Source organism: Trachurus japonicus, chromosome 10, assembly GCF_045865225.1.
Source record: "Trachurus japonicus isolate A0001 chromosome 10, Traja_1.0".
Taxonomy (NCBI): Eukaryota; Metazoa; Chordata; class Actinopteri; order Carangiformes; family Carangidae; genus Trachurus; species Trachurus japonicus.
Genome location: NC_140916.1, coordinates 18,978,387 through 18,997,493, shown reverse-complemented (window position 1 = coordinate 18,997,493; position 19,107 = coordinate 18,978,387). Strand labels below are relative to the sequence as shown.

Sequence of the window (19,107 nt, the reverse complement as noted above, 5' to 3'; positions counted from 1 at the left end):
TAAGTAGACAATCTCTAAGGAGGCCCGATGGCATAGTGTGTGCCTGTAGGTGTGTGTGTGCTGGCTGACCGCTAACTGTGTACAGTTAAGTACCCAGCTTTAAACAACCTATTTGGGAAACAGGAAGAGGGAAGAGAAGTGGGCAGATTCTGTGGCCAGCCAAACACTGTTAGAAGAGTGAGGCATTAAAATGCTTGCTGTGGAGTTCAAACCCTGAGAGAGGGAAATCATGGAGAAAGAAACAAGGAGAGCAGCAAAGCAAGATTAAGAGGCAGTGGAAGATCTCATCTAGTCTGTTCTCATACTGTGTAATGACTGTGTATAGGGCATACAGGACAGGACACATGTTGATCAGGTCACACCTCAACTCTCATTTCATAGTTTCTTCCTTTCATGCTGTCTGACTCAGTTTACTAATTCTATCTCACCTGTATCTCCATTACTCTAGTTGCTTTTTTTGTCCCTTCACCTTTTCATCATTTGTCATTCCTTCATTCCCTCCTTCAGTGCTTGTTTCAGTCGTACACAGATCACTCCCTCCCTCCATTCGTCCTTCTCCAGGCCTCATCCATTCTGTGCCTCTCTCCTTCACTAGGCCCTCAATAACGCCATCCATCTTCACATCTACTGAACCAGCATTACTCTCCACCTATGTGCGCCTTTGACACAAAGCACTGTGCCTTTTCTCTAAAAAGTATTATGCAGGTTTCAGAAGTCACTTTATAGATGAAGCAAAAATTAACAAATAAACATGGTCAACACAGAAATGGAAACATAAATACTGAACCTTACTATTGATACATATTGACTACTGACCTACTAGCTTCAAAATGCAAATCTGAACCCAGCACTCTCCTTAGCGACTGTATTTTATTTTCCTCTGGTAAACAGTACACCGGCCTTCATGTCTGTTTCTTTCAACTGGCTTCAATCAAGAAGCATACTTGTTATCATCAATCCAGCTCTCAAAGATTTGCACTTTCCCATAGTGGCGGCAAGCTTTTATCTTTCTTACGTTAGCCAACTACCTTATGAGTCAACAAACAACTGCTTTTAGAAACTTTCCTTTAAAAAACAAGCTGCAGTGCTGCATCGAGTGTTACCCACATTTTTCAGAGTCTGGAAGAAACGGAAATAACGTTTGTAGTTCTACCGAGAATCCTTACAGCCCTGAATATCCTTAAAGCTTGACTGCCAATAACACTTTAATTTTAAATTTCTATTGAAATGAAATTCAGTTGAAGAGAGACCTTGTCTTTATGGGCAGAATACATCACTGTAATGACTTAAGAATCATTTTCAATCTGCAAATACTTTTTTCATACTTACTTTTTAAATATTTTATCATTATTAGTATTATTTCGAATGCTGTTATGGTCTGTTGCTCTTGCAGTATTAAACCACAATCTTCTTTGAGGCTAGGAAGAGTGAGAGGGGAAAACTTCAGAGCAAAAAAAAAATCAACATGAAACTTTGAAAGCACAAACTCTCTGGGTTCTTCAAAAACTTTCCAGAACTGACTTTAAAAAAACCATTCTTAGAGAGATCTTTAGATGTCTCCAGCGTACCAACCTATTCACCCAAACAGACAGGAGTTGCTGCTGATGCCATGTGCATGCACAACAAGTCCTGAAAGGTTCACTCTGCTCGCTGCACAGCTACAGTGTAACGGCTCTGGCAGACAAAGCACTTCTAAGCACAACACATACAAAACAAAAGCCAGGAGACAGTTTACATGCCAGACACGTGACTTGCATTTGCACTGTGACTTGATTCCGCACTGTGTAGCTTGTTGTACATGTAATTTAGTCTCAGCTGAAGTTGCAGTTGGCATTGCTGCATGTCCTCCATCTGACTACCTTCTGTTGCCGTGGTGCATCATGGCTGTACAATCTACACTGATCTTTCATAGTCTTGTCCCAGTGAAACAAGAGGAGGAGGAACCGGGGATAGGCAGGGATGGTTTTGTCTCCGAGCGTGGTCGAAGACAAGCTAAGAAACATTAAGAGAATTCAAAAGGGTATTAAGTCACTCTGCAGGCTTTGAGTTTTTGGGTGAAGCTGGACTCGAGTTGACAGGCGCAGTCAAGCTCCACGCCGTCTCTGACATGGTACAACTCCAAAGCCCACTCACGCAGATCGATACTAAAAAAAAAAGTAACTTCATCCACACAATGACAAATTACTCATCTGCTTTCCCTCTCGTTTTCTTCCACTGTCAGTCCCTGATGCCCTGCTACCACCACCCTGCTTTGCCAGTCTCACTTTCACCCTGCAGTTAATCTGCTGGGTGGAGTGATGAGCGCTTGGGGAACCGACAAGAGGAAGATGAAGGAGATGAAGGAAGAAGGGAATGAGAGGAGGGGGGAGGCGATGCGGGGGGAGAGAGAGATGGCCATGCATTATTGAGCATACAGAGTGGAGTTTTTAGGGGATAAATGTGAAAGCGTGTTTAGGGACAACCTTTTCCTTTCCGCCTCCCCCGCCTTCTCCTTTCCTTCATTCCTTGCCCTCCCTCCAACTCTCCTTTCCCCACGAGGACGGCCACATCTCTTATTCAGTGGGGAGGTTAAAAATTCAAAGCTAGGTGGGAGGAGGTGGAGGGGAGAAGGGAAGAGAGTACCTGAAAATGGTCAAAATGAAGGAATGTCTTTGGGGAGTTTTCTCAAGTGCTAATCTAGAGAGCTCCTTGCTTTGATTAGGCATGTGCGTATGTGTATGTGTGGTGAGGGGTGGGTGTGTGGTGGGGAAAACGAGGACGGGGGAGGTAGATGAATAGAGAGGGAGAAGAAGAGGGAGCAGGAGAGGGTGTAGACGTACACTTTCATGCAGTGCAGTGTAGTGTAGCACACAGCATGGTGAAAAATTAAGGTGCCTGCAGGGTGAAGCAGAACCCACGTCTCATAGAACACGACACATGCAGATACTGAGTAATGGAGCAAGGGCTCCAGCATGCAAATACACACACACACACACAGGCAGCTATGAGCACAAACGCACAGGAGCAAATCAAGTCTAACTGACCAAGCAGCATATGATCATAATTGTACTCACATAAGCTATGCATACAAGTCTAAGCTCCTGTGCCCACACATCCATGACACAAAAACACATACATTTTAGTCAGCATTCGGTTAGTGGCAGCAGATTAAGGTCAGAAAGTGGAGCATGGCCTGGTCCACCAAGCCTCGTAAATACCATCGGTGTCTGCTGTAAATGCCACTGGGTTATCCATATTACACACAGGCTCCACTGCTAGAGACCTGGGGCCCTGCTACACCGACTAGTGACAGTAAAATATACGCAGGTTACAACACACACGGTTCTTATATTTCATCTTTTGCTCTTTATCTGTGTTGTTATTTCTATTCTCAGTCTCTCAGTGCAGAGTGCACACACATAAATATGGAAATAAACATGAAAACGTGCACCTTAAGAAAGTTGGTGCAAGTGTGTACAAAGTTGCGCTGAAATTGATAGTTTTAATATGTGTGGTTGTGTGAGAACCCTGAAGACACGGTCTAAGCCATCAGCATAATGGGGAAGATAGTCTAATAGCAGCCTAATAACTCACTAGCTAGCCAACACCGCATCAGTCCCAGCTCAGGGCTACTGTTAAACAATTCGAATGAGATAGAGGCTTTGGACTTTAAAAGGACACTTTCAAATGCCTCTGTTGCGGCCATCTATCTTTTCCCTTTCTCATTTCACAGCTTGCTTTATCCTCCCTCCCCACCCCCTCCACAACTCTTCCATCATTTTTCTGGTTCTATCCCTCGCTCATTGTCTCTTTTCATAAGAGCCCCTTTATCAGGCAGAGATAAGAGAAGAGAGGTGAGGAAATCAGGAGAGAAGAGAGGAAGAGGGGAAGAGGGAAGGGAGATGGGGGTTAATGCTCCTATCTTGTCAACTCGATCTTTGAAGTTGTTTCTCTTTACCGCTCCATTTTTTTTATGTATGATATCAGTGACATCAAAGTGGGCTAAGTCTCCTGTGTGTGTGCGTGTGTGTGCGTGTCTGTGTGCGTCTGTGTGTGTCTGTGTGCATGTGTGTGTCACTGCCCTCAGGGATAGGTAGCTAATATTGCAAAAAATAAACAGAGGGGGAGTTGCTGCCGCACAGCAGAACAGTCAATCTGCACTTTTAGCTGCACTACACTTTGACTCTTTTCTCTGCTCTTTTTATCTTCATCCTTTTTCTCATGATAAACATGCTTTCTATGCGGATCATACTGTAGATTCAGCCTCAGAAAAAAAAGTTCCCTTCCTCCACAACCCATCAATACCAAAATTAAAGCACCTTTACCTTCAGGAACACTGACACTTCAGTAATGCTTGCATGCACACATGTAAGTACACACACACGCACAAAACATGCATTTATAAGAAAAACAGAGGGGGAGGAAAAAGAGTATGCTGCTGTGACCAAGAGGAGTAAAACAGAAAGGAAGAGTGGGTGGAAGTAGTGTAGGTGTGCATAGATATATCCCTTCATCCCCCATCTCTGTTCATGTTTTCTCCCTCTTGGCCTGGGTGAAAAGAGACAGAATCACGAACATTGGGGATACTTAGCATCTGTAACAAGCTTTTGAGCTTATCAGCCAATCCCTCAATTAAACACACACACTCACAAAGATTACAAATGTACTCACAAGCACAAAAACACACACACACGTACACACACAGAGGTTCTTCTCAGCCCCTGCTCAGCTGTCATATCACTCGGAACATTTAAATGGTAATGGTGTTGGGATGAGAGATTGGTGCGCTGGCTGGCTGACCGACTGGCTGGCTGGTTGGGAGAGGAGCCAAGTGAAGCGAAGAAGGCCTATTCCGTTTAAAAACAGGATAATCTCCAGGAAAGAGAAAAGGCAGCAAGGAGATTAGGCACACACAGCGGTAATGCTGCGGCATGAGTACACAGCTCATTTGCATGTAAAACAGAGGAGAGAGAGAGAGAGAGAGATGTAACGAGGGAGGGATGGAGGGAAGGATGGAATGAAGAGAGCGAGCGGGACAAAAGCGTCCGCGAGTGTGTGCGTGTACGTGTGTGTGAGTGAGAGAGAGAGAGAGAGAGAGAGAGAGACCATGCTTAATGTGTATGCAAAAGTGGATGCTTCTGTTTGTGCATGTGAGTGAGCTATTGCAGTTGGCAGTGGGAGCCAATGTGAGCACACACAGATGTGTTTGAACCTGATAAGGCCTGATGAATGAGCGTCGTTTTGCGGCTGTTCCTCAACCATAAAGAGATGGTGAATGAGGGAACGCATGCTATTGCCGCACTGAGAATACACACCGAGGCTTAGAGAGCAGGCAAAGCCAACCTAATGCACTGCTACTGTTGGAGGGCTTAAGAGGTATAGTTCGTATTTAAACTTAAGCACTGGTACACATAAACACTTAAATGTGCGCATAAAAACACACAGCCTATAACCATCAAATCTTCTGTTCACAGGTTATGGCTGCATGCTGAGGAGCTCGTCTATATATGGGCTATAGGTGCTATTTCGATTTATATATCAAAGACACCGCTGCAAACAGCGTGGCCGTTGCCATTCGGGTGGCCATTTGTTGATGGTAAAAAGGTGGGGAGAGAAAATGGGGATCAGAGATATAAGTGGAGAAATGGCTGCATCCAAAAATGAAACGAATAAGAGAGAATAGAAGGAAAGAACAGTGTGATATTTTTTTCCAGCTCTTTCTACAGCATTAGTGACCCTTGCATTAACCTGCTTCTCCTTCTGCAGCCGAAGCCTGAATACTGCATGATTTATTAACAAGGCCCTGCTAGTGTGGGCTACACAAGCACAAACATACACACAGGAATATTCACAGACAACTTATAACACATTACACACAAGCTTTTCAAAGCCAATACTAATTTAGCACAAGCGCGCACAAACACTCTTATGGCTTAATAAAGTGTGCCCGTTTCTTGTTTAGTCATATAAGTGCTTTATTAGTACATATTTTAAACAGTCTCAGGAGACTGCAGCTTTGAGTCTACACATCCCATAACCCGTTTATCTAAAACTCTACCTAATTATACACAATTGCACACACAAATATGATCACACACACACACACAGACACGCACGCAGAGCAACTCACAAATGCGTCTTGAATGTGACCTAAAGGGGAAACAACAGTGGGAAAACAAACACAACGGAGGGGGGGAGGAGACAGGGAGAAGCGATCTAACCACTGAAGTGAGAAGCAGAGCCTTCCCCCTTTCCTCACCTGTAGCCACTTTAAACAAAAATGTGCAAGTCATTTATCTCAAAACTGACCAAAGGGTAAATCTATAGAGAGACAATATTTCACACAAGCACACGGGTGACATTTTGCATCAGACTGTTCACAGTAAATAACCCTGGAGTGTGATTAAGCAGTTTCATTTGCATGGAGGAGGTTCTTTGACTGACGACGACCTTCAGTCAGTGCAGTGTAACAAAAACAAGTCAGCAAATTGTGGTGAACTCTGTTTAGCAGAAGATGTAATGATCTAATCAACAACACGGCGACACAGATCCCCCATGCCTCTTGGTCTTTTATTGTTAATATATTACATCTCTCATCTCTTTAACTGATTGGTCTGCAACTCAAGAGAGACTCCAGGCAAGCATGAGAACGCACACACACACACACACACACACACACACACACACAGTAGGCTGATTGGTGGCTCATTAAGGTGAAAAGTGAATGGAACAGACCTAAGAGTGAACTGCAACACAAATACACGTACATCCACACACTTACACGCACAGGCGCACACACAGACAAATACCTACAGAGAAGGAAATTGATTTCTTTAGAACATAGGGAGATCAAAAGACTTATTATAATTGGTTTGTAAATGTGGCTGAGCTCACCCACCCACGCTCTCCAACACATACAGCCGCACACAGACACCCTTGAGCTGACAAACATGTATTCATCTGCAATAAATTTGTCCATAATATTATAGGAAGCTATTGTGTTACAAGGATAGGTGATGTTTCATGTGTAGGTGTGTTATAACAGCGATGTCCCAGTGGATTGGCATCACAAAATGCCACCTTTGGATGGGTGGCTGGGGGATCTCTACCAGAAAAGAAAAATGAGGTCGCCTTACTACAACAGACCACAGAAATAAAGCGACAGAGACTGAAACACCAAGGAGGAAATGGTGTAAAGGCTGGAGAATTGGGATATGAAAATGATCTTCCCATTATGAGGATTAATAATCATATATGCTCCTGGCCCTTTTCTCTTCTTTTCTCTGCCGAATCAAATTAATCACCAAGGCTCCCCCAAGCCCAGCCTTTCCATCCACTCACTCCTCTCTCTCTCTTTTTTTTACCACCTCCTCCTCTCTCCATCCCTCACTTTCATTCTTCCGCTAATTGGGCTATCTGAGGTGCCGACTTCAAAAGACACCTGCTATCAAACACAAAGTGAGTCTAAAAAAGTGTGAAAAGGACAGTTTAGGTTATATATACCCTTATTAGATGAACTGTTTACAAATTCTAGCATTGTCACTATCCTTCTGGCACTTTTCAAAATAACTTGGGAACTCTGCATTAAAGCAATCTGGATTCTGTTCACCTGTTGTTATTACTATTATTAAAATTATTAAGATTAAAAGAAAAAGGGATGAAAACAAATTCTCGAAGTTGAAAGCATACACAAACACTTTAAAGTGAGGGATTAAGAACCAGTATCTTAAGGAAGAATGTGGGGATAAGCCTTCCGCTTGAAACGCTATACACTACACTCGCTGCTTACAGCCACACACACTTGCTCATGTCAACAACTAGGGTGTTTACAATTGCAATAGTCACATCAGGTCTGTGATTGTAAGCCCTTACATTCACAAAGTGCAATGATGGTAATAAATGATAGTCTTTTTCGCAGAGGTTGGCAGTATAATAGCATGGTTTCTTCGCTACAAATATTGCTGTGGAATTTGGCTGATTACATACCATTAAATTCCCATCATGAAAATTAAGATAGGATTTGTTTCATCACACAAGCTGTATAAATGTACAATGAAGCTTGCCATTTTCTCAGATTGGGGAACAGTTCAACCACATTCAAAAGCTTAGTTACATGACATAACTCAGCATGCAGTCCTATTAAAGGGACAACGAGGAGTTTCTATTTGGTTATTTAAAAGTCTCACGTTAATGTGGATGAATCTACGCTACCCACACTTGTTAATGGGCCTATTTTCGATAAATATATTGTTTTGTCTCTATCATTATTTTGTTATTATTAGTGGTGGCGGAAATGCTGGTCGAGCCGACCAGCGTTTCTTTACTTTCGGTTTTGTGGCGAGTCATGAGAATAACACCGCCGAATCGCCGTTTATGGTTGGAACTACGACAGTATGTGATCGTCTTTGAACCTCTGACTTTAATTCTTGATGAATGAAAACACGAGTCCATCTTGCGCCGGTCAAAGAATTTCACGGTGCGCACGGAGGCTCATAATGTAGTGTGAAAACGCTTCGCTTTTCCAAAACTCCTCGTTGTCCCTTTAAGAATATGGTATCATGCTTTTTTCTTCCAAAAGGCAGTATTTTGGTAAGACAAAGACGTCCACTGAAAATGTACATTTTTATCTGATTATGGGTTGTACTGAACACCACAAAAATTGACACCCTGGAGCACAGAGGTAAAGATAGTGGGCATCCAGCTAAAAGAATATAAAAGCACATGTCCAAACAGCTCCCAGAGGCTGCGCACCTGGGAAACCCTTAACAGTGAAAACCTAAATCAATTCCTTGACTGACAATAAAAAGAGTACTTCTCATTTCCCATGTTAAGACCTTAGTATTAACAGAATGATGAGCAGCACAGTGCTACTAACTGTTGCATCAGCTGCAATAGTTGTTTGCAAGGCAAGTCAAGCAGTTAGAGGGGTGAAAGGTCTTGAGGAGTGGACTAGAATAAATCGAGTAAGGTAGAGATTTCTCCAGTTGCTGTCTGTTCATGTTATTGCTTTGCCTGACCTCTGAACCACAGCTGAAAACATGTAGCCAAGTAGGCTCAATGCTGAAATACAAAGTTGGTGTGTTTGTTTGTGTATTGAACTAAAATGATATCACTTGAAATGATCATCAAATTTGCAATAGATGAAAAAGAATTCCTAATGTTGACATAAACAAACTACAGATGATTGATGAAACGAAACGTTAGTTGTTGCACAATAAACCTGTCATTGCATTGAGTGCTCCAGCCTCCCTTCATTTGGGTACAGTCACTTTGAAGTGGCCCATTTGATATCTCCACTGCTGTGAGCACCGATCAGTGAATGAGACCCGGCTGAAGCGCAAGAGAACCCGTTTCCAAGGACAAAATCCATCTTAACATGACAAAAGTAATACCACTTTGACTGATAAGTAATGGAAGGTTGTATTTATTATTTGATTGGCTTGAGCTGCATTTGTTAGGTTCTTTGTTAAGTTATTTGTAAAGCTACATTTTTAAATTCCAACAAGCTCAGTAGCAGAGTAAGAAGCATGAAGGATAAACTGGCCTGGCCACCGATACACAGAAACACAGACTTAAAATAGAATTAATAACATAGATAAAGAGCAAAATATAAAATATGAGCATACTATGTGTGTGTGTGTGTGTGTGTGTGTGTGTGTGTGTGTGTGTGTGTGTGTGTGTGTGTGTGTGTGTGTGTGTGTGTGTGTGTGTGTGTGTGTGTGTGTGTGTGTGTGTGTGTGTCAAAGTGTGGGACTGTGTCCACGAGAGCCATGTGCAGCCAGAGGGCGTGTCTCCCACCATCAGCTCTCCGCTCTTCCATCGAGCCTCTGAGGTCAAAACCTCTGACCCTGCCCTGGGCACGCTACCCCCCTCTCTGCATGCCTGTTTTCTGTGTGTGTGTGTGTGTGTGTGTGTGTGTGTGTGTGTGTGTGTGTGTGTGTGGGCAGCTGATGGAGAGGAGAAGGAAGGGTCAGCATTGGCTCGGTGTGGTGTCAGTCTGCTCTTGCTGGGTAACAAGGAACAGGAGGCACAAGAGGAGGAGGAGGAGGATGAGGAAGAGGAAGAGTGAAGCTGGACTCCCATGGTGAGGGGTGAGGAGAACGATAGGGCGGTCAGGAGGAATGCATTAGGCCTTGAGCCATGTATTTAAGCAAGAGGAGGATGGGATGAGAGGTGAAGGGTCAACCTACATAACCAGAGCTGGTAGCTCATTGGACATGTGCAGCCACAGACACACATACAGTACACACACTACAAACAGCAGTGGGTCAGACCACACATGAGGACTCACAAGCACACACGTAACATAGATGCCAATACAACAGGTCAAGTATTTACAAGCTCCCAAAGGGAATAATCATCCAAACTCAGATAATCTTTTCACTGCTACAAAGATGATACTCAGATCTGCCTCCCCCTCAATTCCCCAAATCAGGCCGATCTAACTCGATTTCAAAACTAGCCCCGAGATATTAAAGGTTGCTTCACTTCTTGACTAAAAAATTCCCTTCATTTAAAGGTAGGCTTGGAGATGTGAGCGACGCAGCTTTCTGCAATACTGTTGTGTGTCACTGTGCAGCATCGCTAACTGTCCACCAGCTTTTTCTCACGTGAAATAAAACACCTGACATCATAATAAACCACCCAGCATCCAGCTTAGAGCTACATCACCAGCCACTAGACTTCAGTGTGTGGTACTGTACATTGTATCACTGGCGTTGTCTTTTCCATGGTCGTAACTTGTTGAAGACTCTGATTGCGCACGCGATTAGTGCGGTACAGCGGTACGCGCAGAGGAGGGAGGGACAGAGACGGCAGCTTGACTGACACATCCCGATCCAATTGACTTAAACGTGGCGTTGAATATGATTTTATGCTGTTTTTACCGGATTGTCTGTATCATCTTTGTGAAAAAGCCCTCTCCAACCCTACCTACTCTTTGCCCCCCACACCCCACCCCACCAACATCGAACCAGTGTTACTGCCCCTTCTCAATCACTATTTTGCATACATCAGACCACAGGTTATATTTGATAAAGTTTTAACACGTAGATACATTGTCTTGTCAGGTCCAGCCCCCTCTACTGGGGCATCTCCCAGGCAACCTTCTGAATTCAAAATACCCCTGCAGAGTTTTTAACAAGGTCTAATAAATGAGACCACATCACCCCTATTGCCATCTGTTTACTTTTTAAAGTGTTGTACAAATCAAAGTGAAACTTCAATGAGATCTTCAACTACCAGACTTCAACATGCACAGGAAATAAACAACACATACGGGGTAATAAACACCTGGCATCTCCTTTTCTCTCTCTCCATCTCTCACACACAGTTCATCCACACAGGCAGATGCGCAGACAGGTGTAAGCCTCCGAAAAGGCCACGGTGTCTTTATAGTCAGCTCTCAGAAAAGGTTATTAGACATCAACTGGAACGGGCGGCTGTCTCAGCCAATAAAAAGGGGAGGCGTGGGTGCACAGGCCACGAAGGTGGGAGGGGGGGGGTCAAATTAAGGAGTGACAGGCGGACGTTAGGACTCGCCATACAGGTGAATGCAGATGGGACAGCTGCCAACACTGACATTTAACTGACATCAACAGCAAGAATCGGCCATGTGTGTATGGGCACTTCTGTTTATGTATATGACATGAGCAAGAGTCTGTGTGTGTATGTGTACCGAGAGACTGAATCTGAAGGTCAGATGGAATTATATACACACACCCACACACACTCTCTGTCTGCGAGTTCCTGGTGTCCTGGTTATGATATGAATATGGAGGAGTTAGAGCAGAAGGCTCAGTGACACTGGGACAAGGTGATAGGAGTGGGCAGGTGTGCGTGTGTGAGCGTACGCCCATGTGTCAGCGCTTTGTGCCAGGACAGCAGGTGGCTAGTCAAAGGACATCAGTGACCTTCTCCTTATCCCTCCCTCTATCCCCCTTGCTTTGTCCATCTCTCCCTCCATCCCCAAATCCCAATTCATCTCACCCGGATGTGAGCACTCGGTGTCTGCACAACAAGTCATGGGCACATTGAGGAGATGAACACACGCGCAAACACAGGTGTGGGTGGTTTATTCATGAACCCGTGTGAGTTGCTGTTTTGACACAGCGTTGCTGAATAATGTAAATGTGCAGCGTGTCCTCCAAGCGGAGAAAGAGAGGGGTGGAAAAGGCTGAAGATGTGTGAGAAAACAACTAAATAGGAGTGTGTGCATGATATTCTTACCTTTAGTGGCTGATGGAAGCAGAACAGGAGGATTGAAATGGATATGGAGTTGGGGGGAGAGGGAAGGGACATGGGAGAGGTGAGGAGCGGAGAAAAACATTGTTTATTACTGTGAAAAACACCCTGATAACCACAGTGGTTGAAAAAAAAACTAAAAACATATAAGACACACACTCACTCTTTGTCTGGGAGGAGAAGGTCAAGGTGAGTTTGGCAAAGAGCTCATTGTTTTCAAATTGGTCCTCCTTCGCCTTGGTCCAGAAACTGTTTTCAGAGAGGTCTTCAGGTCCGATCTAAGAGAGCAATGCAGAGAGAAAGAAAGATAATGGGAAAGAAAGAGATGTATTGAATCTGTTAGCTAACCACAAACACCAAATGGACTCCATTTTCCAAAAAACAGTCATCTGTGCACCTGGCAAACAATGAGATGAGCGGATAAAGATGTTTGGAGAACAAAAGAAACGGCAGGGCTGTAAAAGGAAGAGGCAGCGGTTTGGTAGTAGAGGGAGGGGACCAGAATAGAGGAAGGAAGGAAAACACAAAGAAAAAGGGACAGGAGGAAACAAGTAGTCATTTTCTCTCATCTTCTTACACCGTCTCTACCACGAAGCGTATTGAGCTTCAGAGCTTCACACACAGTTTTGCTATGAATTGCTAAGAAATACAGGGGTTCCCACTTTCTGTCTTCACCCTTACGTGGGCGCCGTCTCTGTATCCCTTTCTTTGTCTTGGTGTTGCGCTTTCTCTCTATTCTAGTCACAAGACACAATTAACTTTGTGTGTTTTTTTCCCCGCACTTTCTGAGTATTCTCATCAAGGGAAGAGACAAAAAGAGTGAAATCAAGAGAGCGAGTGAGAAAGCAGTGGTAGTAAATTTACAGATATCAGGCCTTTCATTATGGACAAAGCCTCGGGGATAGGGATGTAGGACAGAAAAGACAGAGTTAGGGAGAGGAAATGTGATATTGGGATGAGCTGAAAGAGCAAGAAAGAAAGCAAGAGAGCACGCAAAGAAGAGGATGAGACCAAGCCAGGAAAAAAAGTTAATTTAAATTACAAAAGAATACTGTCCTTTCTCGCAGCAATTTAATTATCTTTCAGTGGTGCAGTTAAAAGAAGAAGGCTTATTAAAAAGCAATTTCTGTGACATCCTCGTCAAACACTCTCACCAGCTAGAGACAAAGAGAGAGGGAGAGAGAGAGAGAGAGAGAGAGAGAGAGAGAGAGAGAGAGAGAGAGAGAGAGAGAGAGAGAGAGAGAGAGAGAGAGAGAGAGAGAGAAGCTAAATGCTGATGAAGTCTGCTGCAGCCATTAAACAGTAGCTTTAGGCTAAAGAAAGACAGAGGCCCGTTTTGATGTTTTAACCATCACAGATGAGAGGGAGGAGAAGAACATGAAGCACACAGTCATGAGATACACGTATGCATGAAAGTCACTTTAGGTCAGATTCTCACTCTTAAAGCTCCATCTCACACTGTTGCACACACAAAGCCCACCCTGAGCTATTTCAAATTGTAAATTGTAGAACTTGGCATGCAAAATTTAAATATGGTTTGAATTATTCAGAATAAAATCCCTACCTGATTTTACATGAGCATTGTGTTCACGTGATAATGAGGAGCTGAAATCCAGTGTGAACCATCTCATTTTCAACACTGTCGTGATTTCTGGCATTAAAATTGAATTGCACCATCACAAGCAAACAACTTCATAATACATGAGGGAAAAAAACAGGAATTAGCTAGTGGAGAAATTTCTGGAGATGTTACAGGGCCAATTAAAAACAACATCTGTACACACCAGCAAAAGCAAAGGTACTGTATGTACACCTACATAGGCATTCTTCAAAAGGATGGTCAGTTGAACCTTAGGATGAATATGTAAATGTAGCAAGTAACAATTCAGAAAGATTCTTTTCCTTTTCCTTATCACATGATAAACAGCTGCCAATTTTAGAGTTGCATCTTGGAACTGACCTTTCTCCAGTTGGCTCTCTTTAATTGGACCTCAGGCTTGTAATCCTTCTTAGGTTGGAGCCCGAAAGGCAGCTGAGGTGGTGCAGGAGCCCCCCAGCCCCCCATGCCGAACGGTGGAGGTGGAGGCATACCTGGGCCTGGGGGAGGAGGAGGGATACCAGGACCCCCAGGCAGTGGTGGAGGTGGTGGTGGTCCTGCCATACCAGGAAGGGGTGGGGGTGGCGGAGGTCCCGGCATACCAGGAAGAGGTGGGGGCGGCGGAGGTGGCGGGGGTCCCAGCATACCAGGAAGTGGTGGGGGTGGCGGAGGTGGCGGAGGTCCTGGCATACCAATACAGGCATGACCCGGAAGAGGAGGAGGGGGAGGGGCCTGGCCGAAAGGTATGGCTGCGTGGCCTGGTGGTGGTGGAGGTGGAGGTGGAGGGGGAGGGGGCACACCTGCACTCTGGCCAGGGAGAGGAGGGGCAGGTGGTGGAGCGGGCAGATTAGGTGTTGGCACAGGAACAGTGACTGTGACAACTTTAGTCTTGGCCTCTTCCAGATCCTTAGACAGCTTTTCAATCTGCAGGGAAGTAAGACACAGTACATCATTATGAATATTGATTACCATCTCCCACTGGACTTACCATTGTACATATTCAAACTGTATTCACTAAAGTGATGCATCATACAGCATATCGTGAATGTGTTTGCTGTTTATTGTTTGAATTGACATTAATTTGTATAAATTTGGCAATTTCCCACATTTCTGTTGAACAGCCATGCCAACAGAGTGATTAGGTTTGAGAGAAAAAAAAGTACAAAAGAAGGGGAAAGAGTAACACAGAGAAGGATTAAAGACTGGGCAGGATTGAGTTTGGGGAGAGAATGAAGAACAAGGCACAGAGAGAAAAACATAGCAGGGGGGAATTAAATCCACAGAGGAATTCCAAAGAAAAAGTTTTAACGGGAGGACAGAATTTTATATTAAAAGTGAGAGTGAATATTTTTTTATTTCAACACTGAAATACTGATTTAAGTATTTATATCAGTAAGGCGACAATTCTTGACAAAACTGTTCAAGTCATTAAAGTCAGTCAGCTAATATTGAGCTGTGGGAGAACGACTTCAACGGGAACCTTCTGTATGTGATTTAAAGAGCATGTTCAAGGAGAAGTATGTTTTCAGGTATGTGAAGTGTAAACATTGTGGATGCATGTGTGCGAAAGGGTGTCTGTATGCAGGGCAACAAATTGTGCCGTTTCCTCCGACTTTGAAAAGAAAACAGTAACAGACATAAAGGGCCTTCGAGGCAGGCTTTCTTAGTGAGGCAGCAGATGAAGAGTTGGGCACGGCATCACATAGGGGAACAGTGAGAGATCTCTACATGTGAAGAAATCTTCGATGGGCAGGGCCTCAAACACAGAGGAAGTGAGCCATCTTAGTATGAGAAGCTTGTTTGATGCCTGGCTCGTGATGCTGTTGATGTTTTGGACAACTGTGTGCCCATAAGAGCGCGCGTGTGTGTGTGTTTGAGCTTTTGCGTGTGGAGAAGATGACTCTGCTGGCATTAGCCACTTTGGATGAAGCTCATTTTGGAAGCTGTGTTGTTCTCTTAGTGACAGACAAACACATACACACACACACAGGAACATCTTCATGTGATTATGAGCACACATGCAGAGGCAGACGGTTCTGGGTCACTTGGTGTGTTTGTGAGCTGGGGTGTCACTGTGAGGCAGAGTCCAGCTGGTGTGGCAGCAGGACACTGACAGCTAAACAATCCTCATCTTTGCCTTCCTAGTGAATGTGTACACACACACACACGTGCGCACAACACCAGGCGTGTGTACCTGCGCCTTAAAAATACTATTTGTCCTTAGAATATTCTGTTTGTCCTACCATCCCCCTTTCCTTTTCCAATAGTCACTCTTTATACTCCCATTCCCCCACTTTCCATGTTTTTACTGAGTTTCTTAATCTCCTAAAGGATTTGGCGTCCTCTCACAATATGCTTTTAGATTTTCTTCTTCTTCTTTTCATGCCATGCTAGAAGTTGGCTAAATCATTTAAGGCCAGGGGGGCTCTGTGTTTGTGTGGGTGTGGATAGATGTTAGACAACTTTTGGTACTTAGACTTCTGCAATATTGTATTTCTGTAGGAGTCGAAATATTTTACGTCTTAACAGCTTTAGCAGAAGTATGTGTTGTGTGTGTGTGTGTATTTCTCGAACAATGCAAAAAAACTGTTTCAATCATTTGACTCGGTTTCTTTGTGGTCTAATCTTTTGGTTCCTTTATGTTGACAATTGCATGAAGTAACGATAGGAATAAAGTCTGAGCTGTTCAACCTGTCACAATGATTTCTGGAGCTATGATGGTGGGTTCAACTTTAATTCAGTGAATTTGGCCATTTACTTTAACCTCAGTTAAGTTCCACCCCACCCATGGTATGTATTGACCTTGTTAGAGCTACTTTGAGTGTGTTTTGGTCTGTAAAAGGCTCAATCTTCACACAACCGTAATTGTGTTTGAAGGCTCTAAGTCTATTGATTTTCTCAGTGTAAAACATTTCATCATTTTATTGTGTGTGTACCTGCTGATTCAGAGAGCTAAGCTGTTGTTGTAGCCCTTCGTTTTCCTTTTCTCGCTCCTGCTTTGAAGTGGCCAGCTGCTCTTTCTCTTGGCTCAGGTCCCGAAGCTTCAGCTCATAGTCACCCTCCAGTTTCTTCAGCTCCACCTGCAGCTCGTGGCGTGCCGTCAACTCTGCATCCAGCTATTACGGTACATATAGAAAGTGTCAGAGAGGGTCAGTTTGAGGCATAGTATACTACAAAGTGCTAGGAACAGTTTTTGGTGGTGACTTTAATTCACCAGTTTAATCCAGTTTCAAGAGGCATTAGCTTGAGAGCAGTAAACAGTGTGTTTTTTCGTTTTTTTTTTTTTTGGCAGATTTCACTTAGGTGCTAAAAAATATCCCATTAGTAACCTGACTGCACAGATACTGTGCCGCTGTTGTGAAAGTGTTGTCCCTTGTATTTTGGTGGAATGAATATTCAACTAATTGTGTGCAGTTATTACTTATGCAGTACCACCAGTGAAAGCCACGTCCACCTGGCAAACAAATCTCTTCCCCTATTATTTGGACAACCTCTGGATAGACAACACAGACTGAGTGGGCAAATATAATCTAACAAAAAAGTTTGCATCTAGTAATATAATTTTGATATCTATGAAAATTGAAACACCTGAAAAATACAACATAAAATTAATAATTTCATACTGAATAATAAAATGAATGTGCAAGAGAATTGCCTAAAAAGCCTCCAGGGCTTGGAAGTCTGGCATTCTCCAGGTAGCATGACAGATGGTGAGATAGAGATTACTCTACCTACTCATGAATAGATGTTTACTGTCAATGTTGTCATAACCCGGAGAGATATCTTTGGGGTTGATTAAGATCTCCTGGTAAAACATATTTTCATTGATTGGAGAATTAAAGAGGTCTATAATTTCTGTGTGGAATAGTGCGGGCCAGAGTTGGACCAACTATGGAGAAAAAGCTATGCTGCCAATTAATTGTGGATCAGTGATAAGACCCTAATCAGCCTTAAATTCATTAGGTAACTGTTTGTGTTTATTCTTTTTGTTGAGGATAAAATGAATCCCAGTCATATCATTTTTGTGTTTTGATAGTTCAACATTGTAGCAATGTTTTTTTTTAGCCCCTCTGGTAATGTGGTTTAATTGATCACAGTTATTTTTATATCGGCCAAGTTGAAATGGAGTGAGACTGACAAGATATTTGTTGTTGTACAATCAATGTTTTGTATCCATGAATTTCATGAAGGTTGAAGCTATCCGCAATTTGGACAGTTAATGATGAGGTTTGGGAGATAGCAATCCAAGGGGAAAGCACAGATCATAGGTCTGGGAAACATTCTGAAAACAAAGCCAAAGCCTATTGCGTATCTACAGACTGCAGGATATCTGTCCACGAATATCGGCTGACAACAGATCGAAACTTTGCTGTATTCGCTTTAACAGGAGCTCTCTTTTCTAAAAGATGCAATGAAAATATATACATGTCTCAATCCTTAAATATAACTGCTATTAGAAAGATCTAGTAATGATCAATGACATCCTTACACAGAACAGCTTACTGTATTTCATACTCTTACCCTGCACAGTTTAAAAAGACATTGTCTATCAGGGAGTCAGATGTCTCTGTCACTCTGGTTGGTACCACAAGTACATTAATTGTGTTATTTAGGTTCAGAATGCTTTTTGTAGTTTACCAATGTATAGTCAGATCACCTACAATAATTATTATGTCATGTGTGTCCTTGTACAGTAGACATGGCTAAGGATGTACTACGACACCCACCCACCCATCTTGTCTTCTCTGCATCTATACATACAAATCATAAATCATTTAATTAAAAAAAATAATTCGATGGAATGATTAGTGAGAACTAAACATTTTGTAAAACAGTAAGCTGATGCAATACTGACACCACTGAAACATCAGGGTTCTCCAGTGAGATATGGGAGCAGCGTGCTTGCATGCATAGGCTTTTAGCTTCCCTCTTGAAGCTGCAGAAGTTTCCATATCTCAAAGACCTGTAGAAGCCATTTCCTGCAGTCTAGTGCTTTCGGTTTCATTGTATAATTTAAACTGCAAATTAGTGTCAATTATTGAGTTAGGATGCTTCAGTGCACTTGTATGGGCTCACTTCTCACTTCCATTTTAAAAGACTTCACATCCATAAAGAAAAAAAAGAGCTAAAGAAACATTTTACCCTCCGTTTTAATTTCCAAACTTTCATAAATTTTCGAGGATATTTCTTCTAGGACACTTGACAAATGGGATAAGAGTATTTAAACAGATGAACACATGAATACACAGACACACATGACTGTTTAATTTGCAGACAGCAGATCCGTT

General features: G+C 43.1%; 1 protein-coding gene and 1 long non-coding RNA gene across 2 annotated transcripts in view; both read right to left on the bottom strand.

Annotated features, from left to right (window-relative positions):
* diaph1 (diaphanous related formin 1) overlaps positions 1-19,107 on the bottom strand; it is a 110,800-nt gene that overhangs the window by 30,204 nt on the left and 61,489 nt on the right. Inside the window, exons 14-17 of the mRNA XM_085789864.1 lie at positions 16,756-16,935; positions 14,183-14,743; positions 12,386-12,500; positions 12,208-12,216 (exon numbers count right to left, since the gene is read on the bottom strand). Coding sequence (XP_085645990.1) covers positions 12,208-12,216; positions 12,386-12,500; positions 14,183-14,743; positions 16,756-16,935 — 865 coding nt within the window. The remainder of the gene's footprint in view (positions 1-12,207; positions 12,217-12,385; positions 12,501-14,182; positions 14,744-16,755; positions 16,936-19,107) is intronic.
* LOC146979772 (uncharacterized) lies at positions 865-3,029 on the bottom strand. Its single transcript, XR_015036917.1, has 2 exons — positions 2,096-3,029; positions 865-2,065 (listed from the first exon to the last, which is right to left on the bottom strand). It is a non-coding gene; the product is annotated as an uncharacterized LOC146979772 (long non-coding RNA).